Below are 26,729 nucleotides of genomic sequence, written 5' to 3' on the forward strand. Positions count from 1 at the left end.
TGCACACTGATCAGGACTTTATTTAAAAATGAGCAAACAACACTGTAGAAACATTGATATAGAAATTTCTAAAACGCTGCATCTTAAATTTAGTTGGCAAAGACCACATTTAGCTATAAGCATAAGTTTAGTCTTCCATGGAGAAACCAGATACTAAACTGTAAAAACACAAAGCTTCCTATCGTTTGAAAATACCAATTTAAGTAGAGGATTGTAAAAATGCATAGATCTTTAATAAAAGAATTGACTGTACAAGAGTACTCCCCTTTCACAGTATTCCTTTTTACTTCATATGTGAGTTATTGGTTATGCTGTAGGATTTAACTGTTACAGCACTAAAAGGCAACTATTTAGGGAAGAGGCAGAAAAAGGAAAAAGGAATGTATGTAAGGCAGTATTTCCTTTAGGTACGATAAGCATAATAGTGTTTTAGGAAGACAAGATAAAAATTACTCAAGGCTAGCTTGGTTCTCACTGAATAAAAACAACGGGCTAAATACTGAGCTCCTCTGTGACTCTAATAATCAATGCCTTGGTCTCCATATTGGTAATCTCTGGGGTAGTCATCTTGGTACTCGCCATGATATTCATCTGGGTATTCTGCCTGATAATCACTATCACTGATTTCCGACCCATTTGTTCCGGTTCCTTGGCTTCCATTGTGAATGACAGGTTCTGTGGGAGCAGCACAGTATTTGGGATCATATACTTGCCGCCCGAGCCCATACACGCTCATTCCTTTCTGGGAAGCGACTTTGTTGGTACCCATCTGTAGAGAAATTGTCGAGTTGTCCACGGGTTGTAATGTTAGCTTCTGATCGTAGATGTCTCTTCGGGTACCCGGTGCTAACATCCCCGCCTGGTATTAAAACATAGTATAAAAGTTAAAACAGCAGCCAAAATCTATTCTTGTTTCTTGTATTTTATGAATTATGAAATCGCCATCGAATGTGAACACTAGTAACTTCCATTCGGTTCAGGGGTAAAGCTAGCTTACCAAAACAGCCTGAAGTTGTTTCTCTTACAGAGCAATATTCACTGGCTTTCGAGCTAAGGTCAGCCCTTACTTCAAATCCTTGCTCTGCTATAAAATTGCCATGTGGCCTCAGACGAGTTAACTTACTTTTAGTTTTAGGTTTCTCATATGCAAACTGGAGACAATACTACCTACTTTGGAATAAGAAGACTGGACATAATGAATATAAAAACAAAGCATAATGCCGGCATACCTGAAAGCTACATCTGAGTGCGTATTATGACCATACACGCTATCCAGGTTACCAATTTCAAAGGTCTGTAATACATTCAACAAAAATTATGCTGAGCAGTCCTTAAGGACTTGAGTCTTTCAGAAGGCTCTGAGACACCAAAGAGCCAGCTATTTCAGAACAACTACTCCCACTCCCCTCCTTTTCAGGGTACTGTAACTCACCTCATTTCTCCACTTATGCCAAGCACATGCTTTCAGATTTAATCGGTAAAAAAGCAAACCTGAGTGGCAGCTCTGAGACACTGCCCCGTGTGGCAGGACATATTCCATAAAGGGCACCACCACCACCACACCTCATGAGGTCATGATGAAAAGCTTTTTCAAACTTTACCCCCACTCCTCCTGTTGGATGTAAGACATGTCCCGCTCTGATACGGTTATGTGCACACCACCGTGCGAGGTGCTGGTGATCTGTTTATTCTTCACAGGAAATACTTCCATCTCGTGTGGTGGTGGAATACTAGCATTCTCACCATGCTGTATTTCCATCTCCTTAGAATCACACATTTCCCATGATGCTAGCTAGGGTTCTTTGTAAAACACCAGATAATTTTACCTACCAAATTAGCTGAGGGCTTCTTCAAAAATAAAAGCAGCATTAGAATGGGCAATTCATTTGGATTTGGAACAAGAACACTGTAATAAACGTATCTTTTTCTTCTGGTTAGGTAGAAAGGCCAGCTGTTCTAACTGCCAGTAAAAGCCATGGGCCACACCACACTTGTGTGGCTACAGAAAAGGCCCTTTGACTCTTTTGCTTTCTCAGCAAATCTTACTTTCCTGAAGGCATATATATATATATATATATATATATATATATATATATATATATATATATATCTCGTACAAAAAATAACCGCTTTGGACTCAGTTAATAAGAATAAGGTAAGTGTGAATTTAAATAGCCCTTTTGTACTCTTTGAAACAAGTACAAAAAGGTACTGCTTACCTGGCTGGCTCCTTTGTTGGTGCCCATCTGCAGACTAATCGTGGTCTGATCAAAAGGTTTGTCAGTTTGCATTTTGGGATCATAAAGATGCCTCCTAGTCCCATAGGCTGTCATACCTGCTTGGCTGGCGCATTTGTTGGTTCCCATCTTTTAAGTTAAAAATAAAATCACTAATTATCAGAAGTCACCAATATATATGACACAAACAAAACTTTCTGTTCTACTGAAGAGATTTCTTAGAAGGGATGCAATTGACAAGTCCCTTCCAATGCTGAGGTTGCAGTCAACTAGATACAAAATCTATGCTTTTACAAATAAATTTCAAGGGGCTCACTTTAAAAAGAAAAATTTCAAAAGCTTCACTGGATGTAAAGCCTCACAACATAATTCATCAGATACAAATATGCACATAGAAAGAGAAGGACAGACACGAAACGTTATTACAGTGGCAGAATTATGAGTAATTTCCTCTCCAACTCTTTCCCCTACCCTCTTTAGCGCAAATAACCAAATTTATGGGTACCTGCTTCAGCCATTTAAAGGGACAGAGCAATCTTTGGCTAAACAACATGCATTTCTACTCCGAACATGTTTTGCATAAAATGTGACAGTAAATGCCAGGTGTCTTCTCTGGCAGCTTAGCAAGGGCTTAAGTTTCATTAAAATCACCAACATTTTCATGGGAAAAGAACCACATTTTATTCCTCTAATTCTCATGTCACTAGACAGAGTCAGAGAGGGGCAGAATGGAGAATGTGAACTTAGCAATATTCAGAGGAATAATAATTAACTTTTATTCCCCACTGAGAATAACACGGCTTCAGGACCAACCAGTACACCTTGTTCTTCTACTGGTTGGGGACACATTTCTACTGCTGGTCTTTTTTCCTTAAAAAACAAGATTTATTAAAGGAAAACTTTATTACTACAAGTCAAACCTGTCACTGGAGAAGATAAAGAAAGCACATGTAAGCAAAAAGGAAGGGAGGGGAAAAAAATCATTGAAATCCTACCATTTAGACATTCATTGTAAAGATTTGTGTATAACCATCTAGCTTTTTTTTTTTGCGGTACGCGGGCCTCTCACTGTTGTGGCCTCTCCCGCTGCGGAGCACAGGCTCCGGACGCACAGGCTCAGCGGCCATGGCTCACGGGCCCAGCCGCTCCGCGGCATGTGGGATCTTCCCGGACCGGGGCACGAACCCGTGTCCCCTGCATCGGCAGGCGGACTCTCAACCACTGCGCCACCAGGGAAGCCCAACCATCTAGCTTTTTTAGCTTATGTTTCTGTGTACATATCCAGATACACATACATATACATACAAAAATATGCATGTTTATTTAAAAAATAAAATTGGGATCACACTGACTATATAGTATTGGGTTGGCCAAGAAGTTCATTTGGGTTTTTCGTAACATCTTCTGAAAAACCCCAAACAGACTTCTTAGCCAACCCAATATTTTATGACCTGATTTGTTTTCCTTAATCTTTGAACCTTGTGTATCATTTTCTTCATTACTAGTTCCTTTTATGGAGCTCTCACAATTTAAACAACTGATTACTGTCTGGAAATTCAGGTTTCCAATTTCTCGCCGCTGACATGATTTTGTACTGTATAAAAATAAATCCATATGTCAATTATATCCCGATAAAGCTGAAATAAATAAATAAATAAACCCAACTCATGTAGACTCAGTCAACAGTGAGGCATTGTATCCAGCAGGTATCAGACAGTAAAGCCCTTAGCAGATTAGGCATTTAGCAGTGGTGTTTTTGTGACACTCTGCAGGGGAACAACACGAAGGGAAAAAAATAACTGAACAAAGTATTCTGCAGGACCGATAAATCATGCTTTACTAGGGTAGAAAAATGGTATTGAGGTTTTCTAAAATTGCTTCATTTGGTCAATAACATTTAGGAATTTATAAAGTACATTTTCTTAAAAAAATAGGACAATGTAATTAGGAAAAAAAATCATTTCCTGGAGAAACAATTACTAAGTCAGATGGCACGCCTTAGGCTTCTTCTAAAACCATCATCGTCTCATGGGTTTTAAATGGACATAAATTGTATAAACCGCAGATCCATCCCCAAATATACACTATCGTATTATCTATCTGTTCCTTACTTATGAGAAATGCTTTGCATGGTAAGAATTAATGACATTGAATAAGTAACTGATATGCAATGCATTACTTACCTGCAAACCAATTACACTTTGGCCAGCTTTTAATTTTCCTTCATCAAAACGTCTTGTTTGTTTTTCTGCATACTTAACTCCAATGTCAATGGTTGTATGGAATCCTTTTGTTTTAGCCTAGACGGAAATATACACACTAACTAGTGATTCTGCCAACAGAGTTTTACAGAAGGAACAACAAAGAAATGATACTGTCCAAAGATGAAGGTTTCATTTAAGACCCAAGCTAGGGGTAAAAACACATCTAAAGCCATTCAAAAACACCCCAGACCTCTGAAATGTGAGTATTCTGATTAAGCTATCCAGTACTAGGCAGCTGATGTCAGCAGCCTTGCCACAAAGCTAATAATTACGGAAGAGACAGGCTCCTCCCTGCCTAGTCTGAACTCCTATGAGAGCAAAGATGCAATTAATCACCAACATAGTGGGGAATATTTTAACCAGTCATTAAAGACATATACGTACCAGACCTGCTAGGGCCACCAGCGTAGTCTGAACCTGCGTCATGTTTCCATTCTCAAAAAGATCATTTGCTTCAAATATGTCATGTGGCTTCATACCATAAGCCTGAATAGCTTTGATAAAGTTGCCAATATTCTCCAACTATAAAGAAAGAAAAGCATACAACTTTTGGAGCTAAATACTGACATTCAGATCATCTAGCATTCTAAGGCTTTATGACTAGGTACAAGATGCCAGGCAGAAAGCTACTTGGCAAGGATTCTCAACCAGATACATGGTGTGTGTAGCTCTCTCTGGAAAAGGAAGAGTATTTTCATAGTTGGTCACATAATGGTCTTTTTAATATTTTTAAGCAGTCACGTTTTTTAAAGTCAAGATCATCCTTGCATGTTTTAAAGAATTCTGTGTCTGACCTATCCAGGGCTGGAATTTTCTCTGTCAGAAGGTACAAAATTAATGCACAATTTATTATGTTTAAATTTTAATTAAAAAAATGTGTGGTTACTAAATGTTTATCCTCATAACTCAAAGCATATGCTCAAGACAAAATATCCAATTTTACTTATCATACACATTCATGAACTAAGACTGTGCTTTTAATACGGTGCTCTACAGTCAACCCTTAGTTGTTATGTTAAATTCCTTGCTTTTTCCTTCATTTATCCTATGTTCTAGGACCTAGACCACAGGTTGTATTTCTCTGTGTAAGCTGTGTCAAATCCTCTTTGAGAGTATACAGACTAAATACATAATAAGAAAACTTCTAAGCTAAACATCTAATAATCACAGAACTAATTGTAAGTAATTACGGAAACATTAAAATAACATTGTAAAAAACAATATAGTCATGTGCACAAATTTCTGCTAAAATGTCTGTTTTAAAATTGTTATCAAGTTCTCACTGCATAAAGAGTAACCGACTGGAATCAGGGGTTGCTGGTTTGCATGTTACCTGAGGCCAGTTTAATGAGGACTCGTTGACCTTCTTCACTGAGCCTGGCTGTAGCTTGTTTATGAGTCTGAAAAGAAAAGCATAAGTGATACCATATTTATTGGAACAACAAACAAGGACTGGAATGTAACGTTGGTTCTTCTGACATCAGTAAAGGAAAGCATTAAAAACATGTGCAGAATATCAAGGTCTGACACCCTGGACTGGCAAGGTGGGCAAGACAGAGGCCTGTGGAAAGGACTGGAAGAGTGGCCACATCAGGACCAAAACTCACTCGCAGAGGATTATGCCATCTTTTAGGCCCAGCTGAAAGTTGGTGCCAATGCTCATGCCGGTCACCTCTTCTATCCAATTGCGAAGATCTTCTTCTGCCTGATGATCATACTTGGAAGCAATCTGAAATACAAGTTAACTAGCTTTAGAAGTTTCACTAAAGCACCCGGAACTGCTGGCTTCTTCTGGTTTAATGATCCATTAAGACCACAGCTGTGACCTGCAGTAAATTACACTCATTGGAGTTCACTGGCGAACCTAACCATTACAGCTTCAGTAACTAATAAACGTTTTTGGTTAAGGAGGTGTCATACACATTTTGAGCAACACATGGAGGGAAGCTGGGACTAAGGGGGAGAAAATATGGATCAAGATAAAACAGATTCCCATTCATGACAGGAAGTGACAGGGGCTAATAGTGTATTACAATATGGCACCATACACAGGAAATGTTAAAGATTAAGTCATCGGTTACCACATTCCAAAAAAGAGTGAGAGGGAGTAAGACTGGCAGGTTTCTGATACATCCAACTATTTTACACAGTATTGCAATACCTACCAGTCTAGTAGTTTTGTTGCCTGGAAAGCTCTGGTGTTTCTATGCCTTTTATTCAGCCAAATACACACTGCACCCTACACACACACACACACGCACGCTTTCCTTGTAATAATTATTGTACTTACACTAGAATACTGAAATTCTGCTTATGTGTAGTCTGTATCATATTAGACTCCTCACAGGAAGGAAAAGCATTTGATTCACTTTTGGACCCTTAGTACCTACCCAGCATTGCATCTAACACCCAAACATTTAATAAAATTAAAAATTGTTAACTCTTTACTTACAGAATTCTACGATAAAGGCAACATTACCAACACAGATGCTTTACTATCATACATGCTAAAACTACCTGCTAAACACAGGTTTTGAAAGATCCCTTCATAATAAGACCATAAACCTCAATTAAAAAATAATAATACAATTTAAGTACTGTTAAAGATCACACGCTCAAGTTCTTATGCTATTCCTTGTCCCAGGGTCAGTCCTTATCAATCAGAGTTATTAAGGAGAAGAACACACCTGGGAAGAAGGAAAGATTATGTGTCATTTTTCTTCTCATTAGCACAGGTGAAAGTGCCAACAAGCCACAGACAATGCCCAGGGGGACGGTAATCACGGTGAGCTTAGGAGTCAGCTGCAGGGTTGCAGCGTTGCTGGAAATGTAATCAGTAGAAATGTTTGCTTCTGTAACACACGATTAGGTTTAATTACCGAAAGAAATGAGATGGCATGAGGACATTTTCGTCATGGAGAGGCCCTCCAAGTTCCAGTCTACCCCAGTCACAGAGGAAACCTTCCCCCTGCCTCCCACCAAGTGTGGAGGAGGGGCCTCTGCCTTCACCAGAGGGCAAATGACTTCACCAAGTGCTGTGTCATTTAAGGAGACAGCAAGTCCTCACCGTGTGCACTGCTTTCCAAGTTAGAGAAATGGCTCTACACCTTTGAAGAATAATGGATAATTTATTTAAGCTGTAGATTTACTTAACCAGCATCACAAATGGAAATTCAATGCGTTTATATTTTCATGTTAAGATAACTAACACTGTGCAATGTTTCCTGGATCAAGTTTTGGCTTGGAGGTTAGTTTATGAGAGAGATCAGGCAAAATGTTAATGTGTTAATTTCCTGCTCCGGGGACCCCCAACCCCTAAAAATCGCACATCTATTCTGACTTCCTGCCAGTCTGAGTTACACTGGCATCTGGATGTGTGGACAGGGAAGGAGGAGGTAGTGATGCGCGAAGCTTTTGCCACAGGGACTCACAGCCTCTGGTGCACAGGAGGGAGCCATCGTTCCTATTACATCCCAGACAACAGTCCTGGATAATGTACCTCCTCAACACATCAAACGCATCCACTTACCTACGGCACCTTTAGAAAACGGATAAATAATACATTAGAAAATTTTTAAGACGGCTATATTTTCACACTGGAGTCTTGTTCTAGGTGGCTGGAAAAAAATTCTCTCTATATGAATGTGGGGGTAGGGGGAAACAGACAGAAAGGCACAGGCAAGGAAGAAAAGTAGGAAGTAGTACTCCTTAAGCATCAGCTATGAAAAGCAGTATCCAAGAGTGAGTTGAATTTTTTTCGAAAGCAAAGCACTCTCAACTAGGAGATACATTTCAATAAATCTAAAGAAACACGATATGCTAGGGTAGGAGGGGCTCTGCCTTGGCTATAGCCTGGCTCCCCCCATCTTGCCATGGGACACCGGTTCATTCGTCTCACTTCCGAACCTGTTCCTGTCTGTACGACAGGAAGGCTGGCTGAATAAGGGCACTAGGTCTCCTCCCATTCTAAGCTGTGTGTTAAATAACTTGGTCAATCAGCAAAAATTGTAAAGAAATTCTTTCTCTTCATTTTTTCAAATGTAGAGTTAGAAGTTATGTTGGAGGAGTTTTGTCTTTCTTGGGGGGGCGGGTGTTGGTTAGTGGTGGTGGTAATTCTCAACCATTTTTATTTTTTTATTTTTATTACTTTTATTTATTTTTATTCAACCAAAAAAGCATAAAAGCGTATTTATGTTTCCTTTGTTCAAAATGTTTCTGACAGGTTCGGTGCCGTGCCCCAAACCACGGAGTGATTACAGATCTAACATGAAATGTCCAAGTAGGAACGCCTGGGAGAATTTTCATCTTCTCTGTTCACTGTTCTAATCAAGGGAATGATGAAAGAAAAATCAAGGGCTGGACTCAGATGAACCCAGGTTCAAACCCTGACTCTGACTAGTTATATGTGGGGCTCTGGGCGGCTCACTAACTCCGTCTCTGAGACTTAACGTAATAGCACATGCACAGAAAAAATTCTTAAGCACGTACATGCAAAGCCAAGAGACCAGGTGGTAAACTAAAAATGAAAACCAGGTATGCTTCCACATCATATTGGTTTTGACTTAGAGTTTTCCTTTAAGTGAAGGAGCAGCAAGGATTTTTCTACCCAAATACTGCTAATAAGTGAGCTTTCTGAAGTCACGTCAGCTAAATAGAATTCAAGATTTAGGAATGTGTCCTTTTTTTAAAATTTATTTATTTGTTTTTTTCAGTACGCGGGCCTCTCACGGTTGTGGCCTCTCCCGTTGCGGCGCACAGGCTCCGGACGCGCAGGCTCCACGGCATGTGGGATCTTCCCGGACCGGGGCACGAACCCGTGTCCCCTGCATCGGCAGGCAGACTCTCAACCACTGCGCCACCCGGGAAGCCCGTCCTTTTTTTTTTTAAGTTCAAAATTAAAATAGAAAAAAATTCTCCAAAATCATCTAGGGAAAAAAATCTATCTCAAGTTGTCTCTTAGCTTCTGGCCTGCAGCTCTGCTCCATAGGATACAGAAATCATGTTTCCTTTAGATGTATACTAGAATACAACCCAAGCTAACATAATTACATTCTTTAACTACACAGGTTATTTTTAAGTTGTTTGTTATACACATCTTTTAAAATCAAGGGACTGAGAGCAATTAAAAATAAATGTAAGCTTTGGCCAATAAACTTTATTTACTATTTTCATCTAAAAAGCCTTAATTACTGAACATCAGGCAGGAAGTAAACGCAGGCATTTCCTCCTCAGAACAAGAAAGTTAGCTTCAAAAATTACTTAATCTTATCTCATTAACACCGCATGGAAATTTCACTCCAGTCTGTTTAAGAATCACTCCTCCAAGTTGTTTATAAACATTCACTTCTTTACTGTTCTTTAAGATGTATTTTATTTGACCTTCCTAAGTGGATGTCAGAATTTCTGCCTGGTGCGTTCAAGTCCACAGCAGCCCCTTCTTCCTCACTGGCCCTGCCTCCTTGCCTAATCACCCACGAATTCTCTGCAGTGGGGCCTCCCAACTCTTCTCACATCAAGACACACTTGCAAATGACTTTTGTATGGTCGCTGAGAACACCTGCCAGAGGCTTTTCGCTAAAGCTCACCAAACGCCTCCCCCCCCCCCAAATACAATAAAAAAGCAAAGAAATGAAAACTAAGAAAAAAGCCTCTAGGGCATCTGATGGGATTGACCATCTCCTGCCATCCAGTGCTTCTGAGCCCAGGGCCCATGCCCAGAGGGCCTGCAGCCTCTGCTCGTCCCTGCATTCTCCTCAGAGCAGCTAAGAGCACCAGTCTGGGGTCACCCTCCAGTACAAAGGCCTTTCTTCTGGATTTCTAAAATAGCACTTGTTTATTTTTATTTATTTTTTTAGGCCACCTGTTGAGGACCTCTTTTTTTTTTTTAATAAATTTATTTATTTTATTTATTTTTGGCTGTGTTGGCTGTTCGTTGCTGCGCGCGGGCTTTCTCTAGTTGTGGTGAGCGGGAGCTACTCTTTGTTGCGGCGCACGGGCTTTAGGCACGCGGTCTTCAGTAGTTGTGGCACGTGGGCTTCAGCAGCTGTGGCTCGCGGGCTCTAGAGCGCAGGTTCAGTAGTTGTGGCACACGGGCTCAGTTGCTCTGCAGCATGTGGGGTCTTCCTGGACCAGGGCTCGAACCCGTGTCCCCTGCATTGGCAGGTGGACTCTCAACCACTGTGCCACCAGGGAAGTCCCATAGCACTTGTTTTTAAAAAATTAAACAGGTATAAGTATGTAGAGCACGTGTTCTCAGTGGGGGTGATACTGCCCCCCCAAAGGAGTGAAGACCACCTTAGATATTACAATAATTTGTGACCCTCCCCAACAAACTCTGTTCCTTTGTTTTAAATTTGGTGGCGGTCAGGAGGCAATTAGGAAAAACGTCTAAAAAGGCTCTTTGGGAAAGAGATGCGGAAAACAAAGTTGCGAAACACTAGACAGAGCAAAAAAGCACACGTCTCTCTTCACCCCTCCTCTAAATCCTACTCCCTTTCCCACCTCCCCAGAAGTAAGCTCCTTGCTGTCTGCCAAGTCTTCTTCCAGACCACATGCACATGTCTTATAAGTGAATTGTGTACAAAACAGCACTAGAAAAAGATCCCCTTCAACAACACAAGCCCTGAGGGCCTAAACTTCCTAGCAGTAAAGGGAGACACTAGATCAGATAAAAGCCCGCTCCTTCTGGCTGTTAAGAATTGCCCAGTCCTGCCTGGCACTGAGGTCTGAGAAGTTTCCCTCGCAGAATCCCTAAGAGGGGATACTGAGTAATGAGGGAAACTGAGCTTCAAAAACATCTCCACAAACTGACCCAAACAGTGCTGTTCCACACTGTTCTATGGAGCATTTGGCCAAGACGCGATTTAGTAGAAAGAGGGGGCTGTACCTGGCATGAGGCTGAGTGATGATCACTTATGTACGAGAACTGTCTGACAGCCGGCTTACACCCAGGATATTGTAGAGTCTGCTAAAGAATTAAGACATGTCTTTCCTCTATACTCCTTCCCACAATACTTTTTTTATCCCAGCAGTCGTTAAAACCTGAAGCAGACAGACAGGTTACTGTCTCTGGTGGTTACAAGAGTGTCCCCCAAATGTCAGTCGTGCCTGAATTCTCACTAGATGCCACTCTGAGCCACCAGAATAGTCCAGCATTACCCCAAACTCTCTGAGTAAAATCATATTCAGTGTCAGCTTCCCTCTCTTTCAAGTGATCCTTGTGTGTCTTGGTTTCTTCCTTCAACTTCTTTCTGCATTACTCCTTCCTTTTGTCCTTCATTCAAATGGCCACTTTGTAACAAGCATGGTTCAAAGGCAAAAAGTCTCTGTCCTAAAAGCTGACATTCTAGTGGAAAGAGACAAATATTAAATAAGGTGTGTTATTTGTCAAGAAAAGAATAAAGTAGGTATTTAAAATAAGGGGAGACTAGAAAGACTGGGTCCACAACAGACTCAAACAAGAAACGAATGGTAAATTTCCATCTGAAATATCAAGATGCCGCTTCCCTTCCTTTGCTTTATCACTTGTCCTTGTTGATATCTCATGCAAGAGAATGAACAGGCTTTAACAGGGTTGACCTACCTTAAACCCTTCCCCCAACAGATCCTCCAAACATGTAAAATACCTTTGCAAAGTTTTAAGTATTCACGTTGGGGATACAACAAACCAAAGATCACATGCTTTGAAGTCAAATTTCAAAAACTTCCAAAAACTGTGTTCCCAGTTCCAGAGTGACATAAGTAAGTAACTTAACCCTGGTGACCTCATTTCTTGCAAGTTGTCTCCTTCCTTCCAGGGCCATTGTGAGGAGGAAGCCCATCTCAGTGCCTGACACACCTCAGAATTAACACTCGCCATTTGTATCAGCTTGAGTACGGAACTGGTATGAACCAAACCCCACCGCAACCTGTTCCCTTTACTGTCTACAATTCAAAAAGCATTCCACCACCAACAGGCTCACCTCAGATACTGCCCATCCCCACTGTCTGTTCCCACCACCACACATCTCCACTCTCCTTCCTGCCTGTGTTTGCATCCCAAATTCTCATTCTCTTCCAGATTACTGCTGGTGAAAGAGATGAAGTAACTTTTTTTTTAAAGTAAGTTTGTCAAAAAAGAAGCAGACTCACAGACATAGAGAACTAGTAGTTATGGGGGGGGGCAAGTTAGGGGTTGGGGGTGGGAGGTACAAACTACTGGGTGTAAGATAGGCTCAAGGATGTATTGTACAACATGGGGAATACAGCCAATATTTTGTAAAAACTGTAAATGGAAAGGAACATTTAAAAACTGTATAAAATTTTTTTAACTTTTAAAATAAATAATAATAAAAAGTATAAAATTAAAGAAAAAAAAAGAAGTAGCTAGTACAAATGTTCAGTCTACTATCATCAACTTTAAACACTGGATTAAAATCAGATCCTGTGGGAATAGTAAATACCAAATGTAAGACAGCAGTTTCTACAGGGAAGAAAGAATGGGATCAGAGATCAATTGTATTTTTAATATATATTTTTTCTTTAAACTGGAAAAAAATTTTTAATTAAAAAATTTAAAAGTGGGTTTGTATTTTACGGGGAGTAGGGGGTAGGAATTCTAGAGAAGATCACTTTACATTTATGTGAAGGTAGATTGCGTGCCTTCTTCAAGTTCACTATAGAATCTGAGACTCATTCTATGGCATGAACTTACTAAATATTTGAGAGGAAATGACTATATATTCCAAAACTAGAGAAAATCACATCTGCCTGGGGTAAACCAGAGTGACGTCTAAGGGCATTTTAAATGTTGGCCCTTCTCTGAGAGGTACGGCCACATCTTCAGATCAAGGTAACAGCAAATTTTTCCCTCCAAACATGTATAGTCAAATAAATACAACGATACTATGACTCAATGTATGAATATTGTGAAACTAACAAGAAATGAAAGATGTTAAAATAACTTAAGAGGAGTTGGTCCAGTGTCTAAAGCAAATACTGTAACTAACAAATGGTAGGAAAAATGCAGAAACAATAGGTCAACTTTGTCTTCTCTATTTAGAAAATGACCATCAGACTACAAAGCTTAGAACATACATAGTTAAAGGTGGATTTTGAAAGTTGAAACTTAAACAATGAGGAAGTAATCATAGAGGCTGGATTCCCAGAAAAATCTAGACTCAGAAATAATGATTAATAAAGATGTGCACATTGAATAGCTCACAATGTGAGAAATCTTGGCAAACAGTAGTAACAGGAACCTAGAGAGGGGCCCACTCCTCCCCACTCCCACCCGAAGCCAAGGGTGTCTCCACTACAGGCTGAAGAACCTGGCTGTCATATTCGAGTGGACTACAGAGAGAGGGTGTGCACTCGGGGTGGGGGGCAGGGTAGTCATCACCAGGAGCCAGGGTAGGTATGTGAGGCATATCCAAGAACACCTGCCTATGTCTTCTTGAGGTCAAAACAGGCTTCATTCATCTTTCTACCCCTAGAGCCCATGCCTGACCCATAGCGGGTACTCAGTAAATGATTTTTTATTTACCGATAGTATTACCAGACTAGGGAAATGCCACAGATCTAAAGATCTCTCTTGTTACGGAAAGGCATCTGCATTTGAATGCCCGGTTTTTATGGGCGTCACATCTCCGAGATCTCATCTTAGATGGATCACTAGGGACATATCTGTTTTACTTTCTGATAAAAGTCCCTTATGTCTATGGCACTCCTGAAGTCCAGTTTCGTAACCCTAGAAGTAGGGCCTGGTCAGAAGGAACAACCATGCCCACTGTGCTGATCTACGTCAAGGTAGGAGGAGCTCCTAGGGATGTGTACCCGGAGGCTTAGATTTAGATCTGTGCTCTTCTGTTCTGGTAGCTAACAATCTGAAACTATTGGGCATACTTAATAAACTTATAAAAAATAAATTGGGAATAGTTAAAAAGAAACAAGATTCAGAAAGATCCTAGCTTAATAAACAAATTCTTCAAGATATATGTAAGATCCTGTCCAACGTTCTAGAACTAACTAGTAATGCTTACTCAGTGAGCCTAAAAAAGCTAATGCTATCTTGGTCTGCACAGGTCTACAATTATTTATAAAATACTATTGCTCATCTTATTTGTTTGATGGAAACAGCCTCATGAGGTAATCAAGGAAAGAATTATTTAAATGAAACAGGTGTGAGAGGAGTATGTGAACTATAAAATCTTAGGCAATTAGTCACCTCTAGACTCAGAAAATCAACTTGCCAAAGCAAGGATTGGAATCCTCCTTCGAACCACCTCACCAGGTGATGGCATTGATCAAAAGAGAATGAGTTAGTGCTTTGTAGTCAAACAAAGGAGCTAGTTAATAATCCCACTGTAACCTAGCAGTCAATTCTGTGGGCCACACTCTAAAATGGGACATTTACAAACTGGCATCAGTTTTGAGAAGCAGCAAACTGGGTGCAGAAAAGATTAGGAGAATCATACACAGCCTATCATGAGAGACTGGTCAGCCAGGAATGGCTACATATGGCCTAGAAGGGACTTTGGGGGCAGGAGAAACAGTTTAGTACCATCTAACTACTTAGATGGAAGTCACACAGAAATTCTGAATGCCACACATAGGGCAGACGACGGATAAAAACGAAGAAATCCTAGGGAGCCGACCAGAGAGGCACACAGGAGTGGAGAGAGCACGTGTGCCAGTGTAGCAACGGTGGGAAGGAGACCCATGAGAAAGCTTGCTGGAGGACATCCTCTCACTCGGGAAGGAGGCCGGCTGGGTCTTGAATTTTATGTCACTGTAGCGATCTTGCAGAAAGGGGAACGAGAGCCCCCAGAGATAAAGGAAAACAGAGATGCTCTTCAAGTTTTTGTTTGCTTTGCCTCACCTCTAGAATATTTAAGGGTCTACACCTCACTCATCACAGTATTTGCAGGTATCCACCAGATTTTTTGCTGCTATCCAGGTTTTCAACACTTGTCTCCTCAGCAGGACTCTAGATGCCTCCTAAATAATCTGAGTTGGGCATGTGAATAGCACTGAAAAATCTTCCTTTCTTTTTCCATAATTACAAGGAGAATTATGGCAGTAGCTTGGGAATGTCTATTCATTCCTCATCGATCACTTGGCAAGTCTGCTTCACAGGATGAGTCTCAGAGGCCATTATGACCTGAGGAAGAAGGCATGAAATCCACCCCCACTGTCCCAAGTGTCAACCGTAAACTCATCTCTCTGGAACTGGGAAACCCTTTCCGCTCCCAGACCGCTGACCACATTCATCCAAGTGCTCCCAGCTGTCTACCCCAGAACAGAGTCAAAACACACATTGCCCCCTGACTCTGAACTACTGATGAGACGAGGGTGGAAAGGAGGCCAAAGGAGGAACAGATCCCAGCATCTCAGTCAGCTTTCAGTACATCTGGAGCTCCTCTTGGGGACCCTCTTCTGCTTACTACAGCTGAGTCTGCCCATAGGCGAGATGGCTTTATCCAACCAGCGAAGAACAGAGTTGAAACATCTCCTTTTAAATGTAGGATAGATGCTGGCTAGAGAGATTTCAATGGAGTCTTACAGAGGTATTAACTGTGCTAGATATCACTGCTGTTTTCTCCCCAATGAAAACTAGAGGGTGTGAAATTTCAGTGAGGTCACATGCTACTCTCCACATCTCAACAGTAAAAACTAACTCCACATTTTACCTGATTGTAATGTCATCTGAGAGCACAGAAGTGTGGGGAGAAAGTGAGTGTCTCTGGAAGCACTGCACCCTGCTGCACCGCAACACCAAGGTCCCCTGGACATGATGTCATGAAGGCTTGCTAGGGGACACCCAAGCACAAAGAACAAAATAAGCCCAGCTTCGCATCCTTTCCAGGTCAAGGGCCGAGGGACTGAGGAGACAGCAGTACCCAGGCTGCAAAGGGGCCCCAGCAGTACTCAGCAGAGAGAAGCAACTGAATCAACAGCGTATTCCACGAGCAGGCCTTGGCCTGGACCCTCTCATCCTACCCCTGGCTGCACACACCATCATACATCAGTGGTTCCATGAGAAGAGGAACACAGCACTTGCAACAGAAAAGGGGATGTCTTATCCACCTCAGTTCTGTTTTCCTGGTCCTTTTCCTTTTCCTTTCCCAACTTTGCAGGGCAAAGAAGCTTCTTTGCTGCTTTGCTCCCACCCACCATGCGTATCGAGCCCTTCCTTTATTTGGTCCATCAGTGGGCACAGACTACCACCCCCTATCTTGTCTGAAACAAGCACATCTTTGAACCTGCTGCCAGCCTCAAACACTGTCCTGTTTCTCTTTTATTTCAAGACAAACCTCTCCATTTCCTCACTTAGTACTCCTTCCTAACCCCCACCGGAAATTTGCTCTACTGAAAACAATCTCTTAAAAGGTCACCAGTGATCTCTCTGGGGCCAAGTCCAGTGGCCTGTTTCCTCTTCCTGGCCTCTCTGCAGTACTCCTGGGGCCCCCTCCCATCTCTCTTCCCTCTGGCTTCTTGTTAAAGGACCTGGAGCTTCCCTCTCTGGTCTGCCTTCTCCTCCTCCCCTGAAAGATGCCGATTCCCCGAGTTCTGGCCTCAAATTAAAATGGTTAGGGGCGTGGGCTCTGGAAACTGAATGCTCTGTTTAGAATTCCATCTCCACCATGCCTCAGTTTCCTCACCAGTAAATCAGAGATCATTAATAGCGCTTCCATCAGGAGGTGCTGAGAAGAATCAATGACTTAATTTACATAAATCTTAAGAACTCAATAAATGTCCACCCCTAACCTTCTATCTACACTTTGCTGGCCACTTCTGTCCAGATACTAGAAAGATTTCCTCTTTCAAATCCAATATACCATAAAAACCATTTACTTGATACTACTATTTGATAGCTATTTTGATAAGAGATCATTGTGATGCTTTCTGAGCTTTCTATTTAAAAATTTATCTCATCATATAATTTATAAGAGTTGCCCTCGCCCCATTCTTTGGCCTCATCTCATTGCCAACTCCCACTTGAGTCTGGTGGGGGTGACAGATGGCATAGGGGTCACAAATGTCACTGACCCAAGGCTTGAAAATAAAGAACTAAAGCAAGTGACTTGAATTTTGACAAGGCTGCTTTGATAGTTTTCTTTTTTCTTTACGTCAAGAAGAGATCTTCCTTCTCTTCTGAACCTTTGGTGGGAATTATACAACTGTTTAGATAGCAAGTTGGTAATACCTATAAACACATTTAAATGTTAGGTCAAAACTTACACACTTTTCCACACAAGTACGTTTTAGGACAATATCCACCAGTAGGGAAGTAATGAATAAATACATAGTGGAAATCCACACAATAAACTATAATTCACTTTCTAAAATGTTCAAATGATATTTAAAGTTGTACAAGCAGTTGGGTAGGCGTAAGGGATGCAGGATGCTTTCACTTCTCTACTTTTGTATTTTGGTACGGTTTGCATTCTTCCTGACAAATATTTCATTCACAAAATAAGGATCAAAAAAGAGAGGAGGTTCTCACAGGCAAGGAAGATGGCATCCCAAGGTAGATGCATCATCTTCATGCCGAGATGACCTGTCCATGGTCATGGGCTCAGCAGGGACTCGGACCCAGGTCTGGCTCCGAAGTCTAAGGCTTTTCCACACTGGACCTTCTCCCACTCACCCCAGCCCTCTAACCGAACTGAGATAGGAACTCTAAGCTATACACAGAGAATACAGCACAGGCTTGCAGACAGAGGATCAAGAACCAGGAACAGGGTGGTGCCTTAGACACTGTGGCTTAACATAAAGTCCTTCCAACTCATGGAGAAATGAGAGTGCAACCAAAAGTAACCACCACCACCATCACTGTAGCAGACCGATACACCGTGAACTTGCTGCGGCTTTGATTCAAACCAGCCCCGGAATCTGTAGTCTCAAAGGGCGTTGCCAGCATGGTTCAAAAGTTCACAGTAAGAGATTTGGCAGAGATGCCTCAGACTTTAATTCTTCCCCTGGCCCCTATAAAAAGTAGCTTCCTACCGCACGCATGTTTTAGAAAATGCTGTAAGACTGACTGCAGAAGAGGATGTCAATAGCAGAGCTGTCACTGAAAGGAGGAAAAGAAAATGGAAAAACGAAGCCCACAGAGGAAGAAATTTAGGAACGAAAGCCTGACTGGCAAAGCCCACGCCTGTGTGTGTGTGTGTGTGTGTGTGTGTGTGTGGCCGAGGTGAGGTTGGGGGACAGGGGTTTATTCAACATCCAGGCCTCTGAAGAAAGGGAAAAGAAGAGACAAATGCATGTCCATTCAGGGGGAGAGATCTGGCTGTGTGTGGACTCTGAAGAGCAGCCCTAAGGTTCCAGCTCAGCTGCTAAGGACTCCAACAAGCTCAAAATATGCTATTTAATATAAGTATAATTTCTATACTCGATTATAAGTATGATTGCTGTTGCTATTTTTGCATCCAAAGTAGAATCACATGTTTGAATGATGAGAGACTCACTACACATGGTATTGATTATTTTCTCTATTTCCTCCCACGTGAAACGAAAGGAAGGAGGGAAAACTGCAATGATAAAGCACTCTATCCATTTGTAGAGTCTTCTGCAGCGCTAAGCAGGCAGAGAGGCTTGAGATAATGAAAGTTTAGTGTGCAAACATTTGAGAAGGGGAGAGAAGAAACAACAATGATATCATAGCCAGCATGCCTAGCCACCACTCAGCAGCTAGGATCCCCTAGAAAATGTGTGGGGGAAGAGAGGAAAAGGGCCATAAATGCTTAGCTTATGACTTGCCCAGAAGAGTCCTTCCCAGCCCAGAGGGCCTTCTCTTTTCTCTGCACTCACATCCCTAATTCCTGACCTTCCCACTGCAGATGTGCCCGCCCTACAGTGCCCGTGCTCACACCCTGAAGCTTCCTGGTCCTGGGAGGAAGGAAGATGTTGAAGAGGTCCCCTCCCTACCACCCGGGGGAAAGCTAGGAATTAGGCTTCTCTACTCATGGACTTGCTTCAGGTCCACACAGGTCTAGGTAGATCCTTGCAAAGACCATTTAAAACTGAAGGCCTCCAGTGACAACACTACAAGGTAAATATGTTTATCAGTCCACTGTGGAGGAATACGAGCCCTGTCTGAACCAAGAAATGAAAGATGTGTCTTGTCTAACAGAAATCGACTTCTTAGGAAGAAAAACCCAAGTAATGGCACGCCCAAAAAACAAGGCCTCTAGCTCTACACATTAGTCCGTGGCCCTGTGGGCAATGTGGACAGAGTGAGAACAGGGAGAGAGACCCCAGGATTTCACTGCAGGAATGCATCACAGGCTGCCGGGGTAGGAGGCTTGGATCAGGACTCTGGGGGCAGATCACAGTCCTGACACAGAAGTGAAATCGAGAGGTACTGCTTGGCTCCTTAGTCCCCTATTTGCCAGAAGCCTCATTCAGATACAAACAGATTCGTGCCTGAATGTCCAAGTCCTGGCGATAATCTCAAAATCTAGAAGACTAATCAGGAGAACACGGGACTGAACCTACCCAGCAGAGCAAAATGGAACAATTGCTAACATTTACATAATGTGTACTTTTGGTTCTAGGCATTATTTGAAACACATTACGTGGATTGTCTATCTTGCTTATTTCTCCCCAAAGCCCTATAAAGGTAGGAACTAGCACATCCTCATTTTACAGATGAGACACAGACAGGTTATTGGCCCAAAGTCACAGGGTAAGAGGCAGAACCAAGATTACAACCCAGTCAGTCTCCAAGGCCCCCAGGTTCTACTTTCTCACTGAGAGGAACCTAGAGGGGACCTACCTGACATCTTCAAGTTCACAAAGATTCCCATGGTCATATTTTTATAAAATGTGCAAAATTCTTTTGTACTTTTTGTAATGATAAACCCTAAACTATATAAGCTTCAGGGCCCACAAACAGTGTGGATCAACCCCAGGCTCAAAAAACCCTTAACAAAAACTTGAGCACAAGTACATATGAATAATAGCTAAGAGCCCACCGTGGCTACAAGTTCAGAGTTAAGGAAAGCCAATGCATGTGGTATATGCTATAGAAGGCTAATGCCTAGAAGAAAATGAAACTTGCAGAAAATTCTAAGAACAAGCTCCTTTCCACCACCTAGTCCTATCGAGACGAGAAATAAACATTTCCTCTCTCTCTTAGATATAATGGTCATAATTGGCTGAAAAACCAACTGTGCTGCTTCTTCTTCTTTTTTAAATTTTTTTTAATGTAACATAGTATTAACTGTGGTTCCCCATATACTGTTAAGTGAAAAGACACTAACCTCACGATTCCAATGGAAGGGGAAAAGGCACAGGGAAATAGAGGCTATGCCTCTGCTTGATGATGGTGGCAGCAAGATCTTCGCTGTCAAGCTTATTTTTGGACTCTTAAAGAACAGAGGCAAAGGAAAGAGTGTAAAAAGCTGTAGATCACAGGATAGAGAGCTTGATAATGATCCCCATTACTTATTCCAGAGTAAATAAGTCTGAGTATTTTTAAAGAAGGTAGCATGGTACCTCTTCTCAATTCAGCAAACTGTCTATTGCTTTAACTGCTTTGGTCAAGACAGGAAAACAAACCAAAAAAGCAGGCAAACCACAATGGCACATCCCTACCTGGAGGAGCACAGTACCCTGGCAGGCTTAATGGCCACTTCGAAGGAGGTCTTTTGGGAGATGCATCTGACAGAGCCTTGCAGAAGGGGCCTCTACTGTTCCTCCCTAATCTGGGAGTCTAAGAAGGAACTTCAGCAACAAAGAAGGAATTATCTTACTGATACATTTTCAGTGTAATATTAACTAATAAAAGAAACTGCTCAAGAAAAGCAAACTATAAAAATCACCATGTCCTTCAAAAACATCACACTTGTACCACAGAATTCCTTTACACAGACTTGTCAAATATGGTTACTTTCCAGTTTCTAGAGATGGTAAAATCTATTCCTGATGGGTAAATTCATTAAATCAGCAAATATTTATTGGGCATCTACTATGTGCCAAGTTATAGTCTAAAATATAGATCTTGATATATCTCATCAGTGAATAAGACCGAGATCTTATTGCTGGTGGAAAGAAACAATAAACAAAAAGTTCTGAATTAAAAACCTATTTCTGGGGACTGACTTCCCTGGCGGTCCAGTGGTTAAGACTTCCTCCACCTTCCAATGCAGGAGGTGAGGATTCGATCCCTGGTCCTGGTCGGGGAACTAAGATACCAAATGCCTTGCAGCCAAAAAACCAAAACCTGATGGCGCAGTGGTTAAGAATCTACCTGCCAATGCAGGGGACACAGGTTCAAGCCCTGGTCCGAGAAGATCCCACATGCCGCAGAGCAACTAAGGCCATGCGCCACAACTACTGAGCCTGTGCTCTACAGCCTACAAGCTACAACTACTGAGCCTGCACACCTAGAGCTGGTGCTCCACAACAAGAGAAGCCACTGCAATGAGAAGCCCGTGCACTGCAATGAAGAGTAGCCTCCCTCCCCCGCTCGCCACAACTAGAGAAGACCCAACGCAGCCAAAAATAAATTAATTTTTAAAAAAGCAATGTTGTAACAAATTCAATAAAGACTTTAAAAACGGTCCACATGAAAAAAATCTTAGAAAACCTATTTCTGAACTGTAAAGTTAAAAAAAAAAAAAGCTAAAGCTAAACCCATCAATACATTTTTACCATGCTTCTGTTCCTCTAGCAGAAAACAAGGCAGACTATCTTCGGATACAGTTTACAACAGGAGTCCACAGACACCCTGGGGTTACTCTGATCCACAGAGCAGACCGGTTGTGGCACTGGGCTGGTAGGCCGGCATGGCCTCATGGGACATTTGGTCCTATTTAATTATTACTATATGATTGTTTAACTTACTCTTCAATGACTTACAATTTTAGTAAAGACTTCAAAAGGCTTATTAGCCTTCCAAAATGGTTTTTATCTGTTGAGGGATACCATTTTGAAACCAAGATTCTGTGAGAAGTTACTTTGCTCAAATCAGACATTCCCTGGGAGCAGAAACTGTTAGAATGTGCATTCCAATTCCATTCTTCTTAGTATCTCAGTTAGACTCCTCCTAAGAAACGTGCCCAGGTAAGATCATTTCAGCTCCACCCACTCCCACCCCACAACTAATTTCCTCCACGTTCCCTGAGACCTGTAAGAAAGCTCCCGGCAGCATGTGCTCTAAGACGGGTGAGGGTATGCTTCACTGCATCCTCAGCTCTACAAGAAAGTACCTGACTCCAACATCTTGTTCAGAGCCAAGTGTCAGGAAATGCTGTGCTTCCTTTTGGGACCTGTCATGTTTCCATGGCTTATAAGGCACAGAGGTATTTACCTTTGGTCCCCAAGATGCAGTCAAGGGCCTGGCGTAACCTGTGTGATACATGTAAGACCTTACTACTTTACGAGTGTTTCCATCCCTCACTGAACTATCTACACCAGCTTCTATATATTCCCTGACCTTCTACTCCATTATAGTCTTTGTAGATTTCAAGTTATGATCCTTTTCTTGTCATTAGAGACATATTGATTATATCGCAGGCTGAAGGATTCTACTTTTTTTAGGCTGTTTTGAAACATCTTCTTGCCTATTAAAAAAAAAGTAAGTTTGTATGTTCTACCAGGTATTACTATCTTATCAAACAAGTATCTTAAATTTACTGACTTTTCCCTGAAATTTTACCAATTAAAACTATCTAAGATCAAATACTTCCTCAATTCAAATATAAAAAGACCAAAGGTTTTTTTAATAGAAATGGAATACTTAAAGAGGCAGTGACATACAAGTCTAAGAAATATAATACCAATACTAGTTTTCTATTAACTAAGAACTGATAGCCACAACATAGTCATTGAGTACTTACTGCAAGCCAGATACATCTCAACAATGCAGAGTTTAGAGGTGGTAACTATCACTTCCCCCATTTTACTGATTAGGAAACTAGGACAGAAATACCAAATAATTTGCCCAACATCATTCAAGGCAGTAAGTGGCAGAAGGGGGATTAGAACCCACATCTGCATCACTCCAAGGTCCATTCCCCACTATCTCCCCCCACTTTGTTAAAGAGGTTTTAAGAAAAAAAATTAATATTTAAGCAACATATCAGTTATGCAATACATAAAGAAAAAGCAGGAAGAAATCAAAAGGTGTCCAAACCAAGCAATGACAAAGATCATGTTCCACAGACCCACTCAATCAGGTGGTTCTGAGCCCTCAAATGAAATGCAGTATCTCATACAAAGGACTAGCAAACATGGATATTTGATTTCCAAGCCCAGAAGAGATTAAAACAGCATTAAATGAATAATCATGATGCCAGGAACTGACAGGTGAACAGTAAAAATAGCAGGGAGGAGGGTGGACAATAGTGACATGTAGCAGAACATCCCTAAGTACCTCACTAAACTAAGATTTCACAGAGTTAAAATTCTTAGAATATTCCAACATTTTTCTGTGATCTTGAGCAAATCCCATCTTTCTGAGCTTCAGCATCCTGATCTGTAAATGTTGGATAATCCCAGGAATCCTCGGAGGTCTGCTCTACTGCTGAGATCAAAAGACTTCCTATGGGGCTTCACTGGTGGCGCAGCGGTTGAGAATCCGCCTGCTAAAGCAGAGGACACGGGTTCGAGCCCTGGTCGGGGAAGATCCCACATGCGCGGAGCAACTAAGCCGGTGCGCCACAGCTACTGAGCCTGCGCTCTAGAGCCCGCAAGCCACAATTACTGAAGCCCGCGAGTCTAGAGCCGTGCTCGCAACAAGAGAAGCCACCGCAATGAGAAGCCCGCACACCGCAACGAAGAGTAGCCCCCCGCTCGCCACAACTAGAGAAAGCGCGCGCAGCAATGAAGACCCAGTGCAGCCAAAAATAAATAAATAAATTTATATATATATAAAAAAGACTTCCTATGAAAGAATACTGTATGAAAGAACCATATAAATGAAAGGGGTTATTAAGGATGGTTTGATGCTTAAAGGGATAAACCCACAGTTATATAAACCTAAAGTTAAAACTAACTTTCCAAAGGTTCTGAAAGCTGAGGTTTTACTATTTTTAAAAACGTATAATAATTACAATGATCTAGCCTCAGTCCACGCATTTCCTTCAGTCTGCTCAATGATAAGTAGGCAAAGGGCAGAAGTTGCTTCATTAGTCAGCCAAAAGAAATTAACATGGATATTAACGTCCAAGAAAAGTTAAGTCTCTAAAAGGACTGCCAAAGTTATCAGTACCTCATTTACAATGCAAAAGGTAGAGACTCAACTGTTGCCAGCCAAGAATCACAAGGGCAAATTAAAATTAATGTGCACAAGCCAGGCCAGGGTATCACATCCAGCAGTTTGGACATGCTGAGTACTCTGAAAGGATTCCTAAAGCTCCGCTTGCAAACCTTGGAAAAGAAGTGAACAATATTCTGCAAGTTTTCAATTGGTGGGGTTTGTAATCAATCATACACAAACCACTCACTTTTCTGTTCTTTACAAAAATGTTCAGAAAATCGTCTTCTAAAATGGGCAACACACTTGACAAGGTAAAAGATCTAAATTTCAATTCTGGACGCCTAGACTAAAATCAACTCCTTGCTTCAGAGATTGTTTAGAACTTATTAACAACTGAATTATAATATGATCTGGAGACTATATAACGGGGTGAGAAGAGCCACAATTCTCCCTTGGGGTGTGACAATGGTGCGCTTCTTGGCCTCTACATAATTCACTCCACAGCGCGTACACTACCCCAACGCTGGGATGTTACAGCTCTGACAATGCCAGTGAATTCTACAAGCGGTAGGACGGTGTGGTGGCAATCCTGACATGCTTCGGCTCCCGGGAGGTTAATGGGAATTAAACCACAGCAGCCCTCCTTTGTGGCGCTTTGGCCAGAACAGCAGAAAGGAGACAATGAGCGTTCTGTGAGCAGTTCCGCGCCGATTGGCTGCTCTCTCCCCCCAGAAACCCCTGATGTCATGGGCTTGGAATGCAGGGAGGGAGGAAGGAAGGAGAGGATTTGGGGAGGGGGACGCCTCTCATCTCTTTCCCAGACCGAAAGTACTAAAGATAAACCCAACGCATTCTTATGCTGGGCAAAGTGGCAGAACCGAGCGTTACCAAAGCCCAATCACTCCAAACTACAGCCCGCCTCAGCAAATAAACCCTAAACAAAAGCAACCCACAAAGATTTCCTTGATATCGTTGAAGTCTAACGTACTACAAACTTCTCAGTGTTTTATAAAAATAAATCTCAAGTCTACAGCAGATATTCCCAAAGCGGCGCACTCAGGCTTTGTCTCCGCTTCCCGTAGAAGCAGCAGCAATTGGCACCGGTATTCGACAACCGTGAAGGGTTCTGGACGGCTCCCGTTCTTCCGGTGGTCCCTGAGGTCTGTGCGTGGGATGCTCAGCGGTCTCCCACCCGGGAAGAGGCGAGGAACAATGGGGGACCCAGTTTGGCCACGTAACCGCCTAACTTTACTCGCGCACGTGAATTCGGCCTGGGGTTTGGAGTGCGAAGAGGTTCAGGGTCCGCCAGGAGCCCGGGCCGGAGCGGGTGGCGAAGGCTTCTTGCTGGGTCCCCAGCCGCGCGGACTGACCCCACCTAAGGGCGAATGACCACGCAGGAGCGCCCCCTTCCCGGAAGGGTGCGTCCTGCAGCCGCAGACCCGCTCCTGGAGCTGAAGGCAGGCGCTGCGGGATTCCAGGAGCCCAGGAACCCACCGCCCGCCGCCAGTCCCGGCCCGCGGCGCTGGAACAAAGCCAGAAGAGAGCCCGGGAGGCGGCGCTTGGAGCCGGGGATAGGTCGGGGACGCGCGGCGACTCTCGCGCCGCCCCGACATCTCTCCGCGAACCCCGCCAGAGACAAGACGCACTGGGCGAAGTGCCCACGCCACCCCCGTCCCAGGGTCCCCTGGGCGGCGCCCTGCATCCCACCTCTGGCCTCGGGGTCCCGCCCCACCCTTGCCCAGGCGTACCTTGTTCTTGACTTCGGCCGAGAGCCCATAGGAAGGGCCCTTGTTGAAGTGGGTCATGATGATTCGGTAGGCGGGAAGAGGCTGAGCTCTGGTCCGGGGGTTTCTCGCACTCGGCTTCCCCGCTCCTGGCCCCGAGGAGTGGCCGCACCACAAGATGCTCGGAGCTCGCTCCCCTGGGCGGCGCAGGAATCGCCCGGAGTCGGCGGCGGGTGGCGGGCGGTGCCTCCGCTACTCAGTCGGACGAGGTCCCGCAGAGCCTCCCGGTCGGCTCCGGAGTCCCGCACGAACT

At 42.8% G+C, this 26,729-nt stretch overlaps 1 protein-coding gene across 2 annotated transcripts; it reads right to left on the reverse strand.

Annotated features, from left to right (window-relative positions):
* CNN3 (calponin 3) lies at positions 1 to 26,729 on the reverse strand. Of its 2 annotated transcripts, XM_065873851.1 has the most exons (7): positions 26,441 to 26,729; positions 6,109 to 6,230; positions 5,835 to 5,901; positions 4,886 to 5,023; positions 4,421 to 4,537; positions 2,220 to 2,366; positions 1 to 859 (listed from the first exon to the last, which is right to left on the reverse strand). In XM_065873851.1, the coding sequence occupies exons 1-7, from the start codon at positions 26,495 to 26,497 to the stop codon at positions 518 to 520; spliced, it is 990 nt and encodes a 329-aa protein (XP_065729923.1). In that variant the 5' UTR covers positions 26,498 to 26,729; the 3' UTR covers positions 1 to 517. The 2 variants fall into 2 exon arrangements, with proteins under 2 accessions (XP_065729923.1, XP_065729929.1); XM_065873857.1 differs by lacking the exon at positions 4,886 to 5,023 and having other exon boundaries at positions 518 to 859; positions 26,441 to 26,497.

This window comes from Phocoena phocoena, chromosome 1, assembly GCF_963924675.1.
Source record: "Phocoena phocoena chromosome 1, mPhoPho1.1, whole genome shotgun sequence".
NCBI classification, from domain to species: domain Eukaryota; kingdom Metazoa; phylum Chordata; class Mammalia; order Artiodactyla; family Phocoenidae; genus Phocoena; species Phocoena phocoena.

Excerpts from the sequence above, each read along its gene's own strand:
- CNN3 (XM_065873851.1), bottom strand. The coding sequence starts at position 26,497 with ATGACCCACTTCAACAAGGGCCCTTCCTATGGGCTCTCGGCCGAAGTC. Across the intron at positions 4,538-4,885 it reads TGGTGGCCCTAGCAGGTCTG|GCTAAAACAAAAGGATTCCA; the intron begins GTACGTATATGT and ends ATTTCCGTCTAG. Across the intron at positions 2,367-4,420 it reads AAAGTGTAATTGGTTTGCAG|ATGGGAACCAACAAATGCGC; the intron begins GTAAGTAATGCA and ends TTAACTTAAAAG.